Below are 7,993 nucleotides of genomic sequence, written 5' to 3' on the forward strand. Positions count from 1 at the left end.
AGTTATCAAAAGCCAGGTTGTTGGTTGGAAAAGCTAAATGCCTTCAATCCTTCAGTTGAAATATTCTCAATGTTCTCAGGGCAATGGCAGAATGGAGGCGCCGCTTCTCACCACTGGACTGAGAGATATCTCAGCCGCCCAGTATTTGCTTCCATGCTCAGGACAACAGGCTTGGGTCCTTAGCTCTGCTCCGATGAAGAGAAACTACCTACACTCTCTTTGTTGTCTGTTGTCCACTTCCTCATTGTTTTCTTTGTAGACGCTTCCTTTCTTTGTGTGTTGGGAGCTGCTGTGGGCTGTGGGGAGCGTCACAGTTGTGGGCTGAGCAGGTTTTACTTGCAACACCTGCCTTTGTTTTTTGTTTTTGTTTTTTCAGGAATCACCTACTCCTTTCACACTTTTAGGGTGGCCCAGCCTGGCTTTCTTCATCAGGATCCCCACCTAACCCGGGCCCCATGGATCCTTTGATCCATTTTGGAAAAGCCTGATGTTCTCAAGGAAGTCTTTTCTCTTCCTGCCACCCCAGGCAGTGGCGCTCCTAGGTCTTTCCTTTAAAATTTTCAGATAAGAATCTGATACAAGCTCCTTCCTTCTTCAAACCCCGAGGACCACATGTCAAACTCTCTGCTTGTTTTTCCTGAATCCCGGTGCATGATGTGAACACCTGACCATTTGGAGGGCTCCGGCTCATGGAAATGACTGCCTTTTCTTAGACTGCTTTATCTGAATGATACATGTGGGGAAACTGAGTGCCACTGAAGACGGTCCTGCCTGCTGAGGACAAGGTTTGAAATCGAGCTGGCTCTGCTAGAACCTACAGGCACTTCCCCACACTGGGACAGGGGCTCTGGTTGTTAAATTACCTGCTCCAGGGAAAGGTGACTGTGAGAGAGGTTGGGCTGGAAACATGATTGATTCTTCTAAGGCTTAGGGACAGTTACTCCCCAACTCCTCTCCGCCCACCCCCCCTCCTCTGGCAGGCTATAGGGCCTAGCACCATTGAAATTCCTGTCCCCAACCTCAGCCAGTCCCTGAACATATGTTTCACCCTGAAAGGAACAATGGAGCCTCCAGGCTTAATTAAGACCCCACAAAAAAAAAAAAAAAGTGCTTGGCTGAGCTGGCTTTTTCACTCACCCCACCCCCACACTTCTGTGTCTGCTCTTTCCTCTGTGGAAAATGAAAGGCACCCAAGGTACACGGGCTCCCACACACGCCCTGCTTTTCTCACAATCTGACTTCCTTCCATTCTTCCATGTGCTGGGGTGGGAGAAGAGGTTGCCTGGGTTTCTGGGCCAGCTTGTCCTAAGTCCCTGGCCCAGCTGTAGAAGCAGGTGGCTGGTGAGGGCCTGCAGGGTCTCCTGTTCCTAGCAAGGCTGCCTTCTCCAAGCTAGGTCTCTAACTAGATTTAGGGTGCAGGATAGCCCACGCCTGAAATTTGACTTAAGAGTTTAGTGAGAGATTACATAACAAAGGTCTGCACCAACTAGAAGAAGATGGAGCCCCACCTTAGTTCTGTAGCTGATCTTTGGGTCCAAGTTCACTGGCCCATGAAGGCTCATCTAAGGGCTCAGTGTAGCACAGGCACTTGAAGGATTTTTATGTTGAACAAATGTATGACTTTTTAACAAGGCCATATATTGAGTGCTTAACAGCTCTTAGCCCTCATAAGGTGGTAACATCATCCTGTTTTACAGAGGAGGCTATCAAGGCACAGAGACAGCAATCAAATTGTACATGGTCACACAGTAGGTACGTAGAGCCAGGAAATTCAAATCCAATCCATTGCTGGTAAAGTCCACACACCCTACCTCGGCTGCCTCCAATGTGAGAACAGACCTGAAGCATCACGGGATAAACAGACTCCTCAGATTGGCCACCAAGCTGGCCAAGAAGTTGAGCATGCTAGCACATTATAACCTGACCTCTCCATTATGTGCAGGCTTTTGAAAAAAATTGCTGAGTAAAGTCCCTCATTCTCCCCTAGAGTTAAGCACTATAACTCTGTGATCATGTCTTTGATTTTCTTTACCCTTGTACTATCAATTGTGGTCTGAATATGAAATGTAGCCCACAGGCTCAAGTGTTGAATGCCTGGTCCCCAGTATTGGGGGACATAATGGATGGACATTTGAGGAAACTTTGGGATGTGGAGACTACTTAAAAGAAGCAGGTCATTTCAAGGCTGTACTGAGTCCTCAGTCCCCTCCTTACTCTCTCCTTCCTGTTCATCATGAGGAGAGCGCCTCTCCTCTTCGATACATTTAGGCCATCATGATGTTCTGTCTTAGCACATGAGGTCAAGAAGACATGGGCTAAATTCTACTTTTTCTTTTTTTTAGTGCCAGCCCTGGGAGTTGAAATCAGGGCCTGGGTACCGTCCCTGGGCTTTTTTGCTCAAGGCTAGTACTCTACCACTTGAGCCACACGCTCCATTTTTGACTTTTTGCTCATTAACTGGAGATAGGAATCTCATAGATTTTCTTGTCTGGGCTAGCTTCAAAATGCAGTCCTCAGATCTCAGCCTCCTAAATTGCTAGGATTACAGGCATGAGGCACCTAAATTCTAACAAAGAATGTCTACAGCTGGGAAATGTGGTTCAAGTTGGTAGAGCTCTTGTCTAGCACATACAAGGCCCTGGGTTGTCTCTAATATTACAAAAACAAAGAAGCAAAAAGCCCCCTAAACCAAAATAGTGCTTTGATAAATAGGAGTTCTAAACTTTAATGTAAACTTAATGAAATAAAGTTTATTAATCCTATATGGCTGACAATATTTTTAATAATATGTTAAGACCTCTACTCAGAGGTGTAGAATATGCACACACACATATATATATTATTCATATTTGAATTTTTTGTTCTGTACATATTTAGGTGTACATAATGCACTTAGAATTAATTTTTGGTAAAGGTGTATGTAGGTAGGGATCCAACTTAAGACCTGAATATCACTTCTGAACGAGACCATCCTTTTACAGCTGTTCTGTACTTTAACTCTATCATTGATCCCAATGTAAGGTTTGCTCTGTCTACCCACTCACCATTTTGTCATTCCTGTATGAGTTATTAAATGTAAATGAAGGAGGCTGGGTGCTGGTGGCTCACACCTGTAATCCTGGCTACTGGAGAGGCTGAGATCTAAGGAACGCGGTTCCAAGCCATCCTGGGCAGAAAAGTCTCTGTGAGACTTTGATCTCCAAATAACCACTCAAAAACTGAGGCTCAAAGTGGTAGAGTGCTAGCCTTAAGCAAAAGAGCTCAGAGACAGCACCCAGGCCCTGCCTGTGTTTAAGCCCCATGACTGACCAAAAAAAAAAAAAAAGATATACAAAAATAAGTTACAGATCTCAGGGGGATCTGTACAATGTATTCTTGTCCTTATGGCTTTATTATCCAACAATTAAACTATGGCAGCAGCCCACGAGGCCTTGAAGCCTAGGGTATATGTCTTACTCTGCTCATTTTCCCTCCTACCCTAGGACAATCCTGTGAGGCTGGGCACTGAACAGCCAAGGAAACAGCCTGCTCAGCCCCTCCTGGCCAGCTGTGTGAGCAGGTCCTCTGTGGGTTACCGTGCATGAAGGCAGAAGGGATGGCTGGAAGGGGAAGGCAGAGGCTGCCTGTCCACTCCTTCTAGAAGGCTGCTTTAGCCAGGAGTCCTCTCCCTATTTGCTTAACAGGCAAATTCCTACCTACCCTTCGGGGCTCCAGCCCCAAAGCACCTCCTCGGGGAAGCCTGCAGCAGGTGGCTACCTGCCTTGACTAGTCCACTGCATCCTGAGCTCTGGAAGGGCAGGGCTGATCCTGCGTTAGGAGCATCCAGAGCCAACCCTGCCTCTGGTGGGCACAGGCAGACTGCAGGTTAGGGGCACCCCACTCCCTGGGATTTTCCCGCTTCCTTCCCTTCCTCTTCTCCCCCGTCTTCCTCCTGTCTTCACTCCTCATCCTCCCTCACCTTCCTCTCCCCCTCCTCTTTCTCTCCTCCGCCCCAGACCGCGGCGCCGGCCCTGACCGCTGCAGTTCCCAGCCTTGGCCGACAGAGGGCGCTGGGCCGCCGGCCGCGCCCCGCCCGCGCGCTTCCTGTGAGGTCAGGTGGGCGGAAGCCGCGGCGGCTACGGGAGCGGACTCCGCGGAGGCCTCGCACCGCGCCCGCAGGTGGGTGTCCCCGCCGGGGGAGGCGCGGGGACGGGCGGCCTCGGGCCCTGCATGGCGGGCCCGGCCTCAGGCTGGCGTCAGGCCCCGTAGGCCGCGTCTGGACAGCCGGCCGTCGCCCCGGCTCCGAGGCCGGGTGACCGAGCGCAGGACTCCGCAGGGGGGACCCCGACCCTCCCGGGGCTGCGTGCGGGCCGGGCATCAGGGTCCCCTCCGTACCCGGCCCCGGGTCATCGGCGGGAGAACCAGGCCCCCCTTTTGCCCCCCCAGCGCTCCGGAGTATTTAGGTGCAAACTCTGAGTACTGAGATACAAACTGGCGCATGGGGACGGGGCCTTGTCATCCAGATGCCAGGAGAGGGGCGCGGGGCCAGGGGCCCCAGCCCGTGGAGCCCTTGGGGGTCCCCAGAGCAGAGTCCCTCCCCCCTCCCGGTCACGCGCAACACCCCGCACCGCATATATTGGGTAGGTTGAGCTCTGCCCTCCGAGGGAAGTGGGGTGTGCCCACCACAGCCCAGCCGGCTTGGCCTAGGAAGCCTGCAGCCAGCGTGGGCCGTGCCAGGCAGGGGGCCTGGAATGGAGGGGTGTCCACCGCCTGGGAGGGTCCTGGAAGAAGGCTCAGGTCCCTGGTGTTTTGCTTCTTGGGCAGCAGTACCTAGGACTCATCCTTAAAGGTGAGGGAAATGGGGGCAGTGGAGATGGGATGTCTTGATCTCTCTCTACCCAGAGAGGCCTGAATGCAAAGGGCCCAGGCCACTTTTTATTGTTGTAGTTGGTCGTGGGGCTTGCTTGAACTCAGGGCCTGAGCTCTGTCCCTGAGCTCTTTTGCTCAAGGCTAGTGCTCTACCACTTTGAGCCACAGCTCCACTTCTGGTTCTCTTGAGTTGTTAAGTGGAGATAAGAGTCTCATGGAGACTTTCCTGCCTGGCCTGACCTCAAACCCTGATCCTCGGATCTCAGCCTCCTGAAATAGGATTACAGGTATGTGCCACTGGTGCCTGGCTTTAGGGCACTTTCTCTGCTGCCAAGAGTTTCCTCATGAGCCATTTAAACCTCAAGGCATCGAGCTGTGCATGGCCACATTCACCGCACAAAGCTGGCCAGGAAGGGGTGAGGAGCCCCGGATTCCAACCCAAGCTTCAAACTTGGGACTCCACAACCCTTTTGGCAGTTCCCCTAGTGGACTCAGTCAGTGTGAGATTTTTAACCCTACAGCTTGCATCTCCCTTGCTTGTCTTGTTGCTGGGACATAGTACCTGCTCAGGGTGGGTCACCAATCATCAGTCTGCACAGCAGGCTGTTTCCTCCAGGCTCACTGAGGTCAAGGTGAGGATTGTACATGAGCCTCAGATACCAGCCAGAGACTAAGAATTCCTGGTCATTGGGGGAACTGGACCTCTGGGCCCCTGGCTGTGCATTGCAGGTGTCCAGGCTTTGTAGGGACCCACTGCTCCCAGGAGGATGGTGCGAATCTTGGCCAATGGGGAGATTGTTCAGGACGATGACCCCCGTGTGAGGACTACTACATCGCAGAGAGGGAGCACTCCTCGGCAGGTAGGTACCCATCCCTTGGGGAGGGGCAGCTGGCTTTCTGTTGCTGCTCATTAACCTTCTGTAGCTCTGCAGAGAGCAGAGCTGGGGAGCTAGAGGGTCAAGGCTTGGGAAGAATGAAGGGATTTTTTTTACCTGGTCCATACTTACCCAGGTCTTCTTCCTCCAAGTCAGCCTTCCAGTTCAGACCTGAGGTCCATGTATCCTTTAACTTGGTAGTGACACCAACTGGAGCCAGCATCTGACTTTGAGAGTCTTTGAGAGGAGTGAGAAACTTCAGAATGTGGAGGAGATGAACATGGGACCCCAGGACACTTGCTCTGGAGGGAACTAAAGATGTACTCAAGGACCAGGCCCTCTCATTTCCCCTGCTGCCACCACTTTCTCCCAGCTCTGTCCTGGGAACCTTCTCCCTGGGCGTGACCTGGGGACAACACACTGGCATTTTCTGTGCTCTGAGAGCTTGTGACATCCTGAGAAGGAGATCGTGGCCCAGAGTGGCCATGGAGGAGGAGAGGACCCTCTTGGTCTCAAGCTGGACTCCCCACCTTGTTGGTGCCTCAGTTCCATGGCAGCTTTCTCTGGATTCATTCATCTGTCTTTACCTTCCAGGGCTTTCTCAACAGGGGTCATGGTGCCCCTCCAGGGGGGCCTGGGCCCCGCCAGCAGCAGCAGCAAGCAGGTGCCAGGCTTGGTGCTGCCCAGTCGCCCTTCAATGACCTCAACAGACAGTTGGTGAACATGGGCTTCCCCCAGTGGCACTTGGGTAACCATGCCGTGGAGCCAGTGACCTCCATCCTGCTGCTCTTCCTGCTCATGATGCTTGGAGTTCGCGGCCTCCTGCTGGTGGGCCTTGTCTACCTGGTGTCTCACCTGAGCCAGCGGTGACCACTGGGGCCGACAGGGAGTGTGTGAGAGGGACTTGCTGGATTTGATGTGAGAGTCAGCTCTGGGGGAGGGGACTAGAGGGGTGTGGTGTGGGCTTTCTCACATTATTAAGCATGAGGCAGAGGGAGACCTAGCCTAGCATCCCTCAGATATGGAGTGGGTGCCCTAGTTCAGAGATTCTATGAGGGGATATAGGACCTCCATTTAAGAGGTGCAGGACCACAGTTTGAAAGGAGTTGTTCCAATGTACTCTTTTTATGCCAAGAAGAAAGTCTCAACTTGGTGCTGGTGTGACGTACTGCTTTTCCTTAGGAGCAGGGTGGGCTGAGGGCAAGTGAGAGACCTTTCCAGACTTTTATAGCAGTGTATTTGTATTGGCTACCTTTTACTTATGACAAGGGGACCTGGCATTCTATTTATTGTGACATTTTCAATAAATAAGTAAAACAACGAGCCATGTAAAGAAGTTGGTAGATGACCCAACGGCTCCACATGGTAAAAGTGGTTTGGGATTGGTAGGGTTTGGAGAGCAGTGCAGCATCTGGCTTTGATCTTGATTCTGAGATTTTTTTTCAGTAGGATCCGGGCTGTAGAAACCATCCCTAAATGGGGGTATGTGGGGGTGAGGGAGCCCTGCTTTTTCTGAGAGGATCTCTGGGGCTGCTGGAAGCCCTGACAATGAAGATGATGCTGGGTGGCTCTGGCCCACAGAAAATCAGAAAGAGGCTGGTGAGCCTGAGGACTGCCCCTGCTCTGTACCTGTATGTTACCCACTGAAGACCCTCCAAGGAACGGACACATGGAATGGCCAGGCCTGGGGAGGATATGGAGGACCGAGGTGATGCTGACCCTCCTGGGCCTGCGGCCCTGCTCCAGCAACTTCTTCCACAGGCCCTGTATCCACACTGCCCTTGTGGGGTTGGTGACCTTTATCATAGACATTCCTTTGGGAGCTTTGTGGCATCAGAGCAGGACTCCTTTCTCAAAGCATCATTTCCTGTCATTATTTCTTGGAGATAATTGAGCATGGAAAGGAAGGGGGTGCTAGGTCTTTCTTGGGGTAGGGTCTAGTTCTCAGAAGCCACTCTGAGCTCTAGGCATGGGAGCCTAGTGTCCAGTCCTGCCTTGGTCCCTAAGCTCCTACTGCTCCGGCCTAGCAGTCATGAGACTTCCTGCCCTGCGTCCCCCTCCACCACCTCCCCTCATCAGGTCTCCTAACATGTAAAGAGGCATGTCAAATTCAGGGCTGAAACTCATCTCAGCCTCCATCCCGTGTCTTCACTGTGGAGACAGTGGCTCCTTGGGTTTCCAGCATCCTGCCTGGGTACCTACCCCTCATTTCATCAGGAGATGGCCCGCATGTCTTGGCTGTTGACTGAGCTCCAGACTCTGACTAAACT

General features: G+C 52.2%; 1 protein-coding gene across 2 annotated transcripts; it reads left to right on the top strand.

Moving 5' to 3' along the window:
- Positions 1-4,090: 4,090 nt before the first annotated feature.
- Positions 4,091-7,532, top strand: LOC105986284 (chromosome unknown open reading frame, human C10orf35). 2 transcript variants are annotated; one of them, XM_013017106.1, is made up of 3 exons: positions 4,091-4,158; positions 5,578-5,708; positions 6,318-7,532. In XM_013017106.1, the coding sequence occupies exons 2-3, from the start codon at positions 5,616-5,618 to the stop codon at positions 6,591-6,593; spliced, it is 369 nt and encodes a 122-aa protein (XP_012872560.1). In that variant the 5' UTR covers positions 4,091-4,158; positions 5,578-5,615; the 3' UTR covers positions 6,594-7,532. The 2 variants fall into 2 exon arrangements, with proteins under 2 accessions (XP_012872560.1, XP_012872559.1); XM_013017105.1 differs by having other exon boundaries at positions 4,100-4,158; positions 5,163-5,708.
- The last annotated feature ends 461 nt before the right edge of the window (positions 7,533-7,993 follow it).

This window comes from Dipodomys ordii, unplaced genomic scaffold, assembly GCF_000151885.1.
Source record: "Dipodomys ordii isolate 6190 unplaced genomic scaffold, Dord_2.0 Scaffold34, whole genome shotgun sequence".
Classification (NCBI taxonomy): Eukaryota; Metazoa; Chordata; class Mammalia; order Rodentia; family Heteromyidae; genus Dipodomys; species Dipodomys ordii.

Bases quoted from the DNA above. Each gene is read 5' to 3' on its own strand.
- LOC105986284 (XM_013017106.1), top strand. From the start codon at position 5,616: ATGGTGCGAATCTTGGCCAATGGGGAGATTGTTCAGGACGATGACCCC. The intron at 5,709-6,317 runs GTAGGTACCCAT...TTTACCTTCCAG, and splicing joins GAGGGAGCACTCCTCGGCAG to GGCTTTCTCAACAGGGGTCA.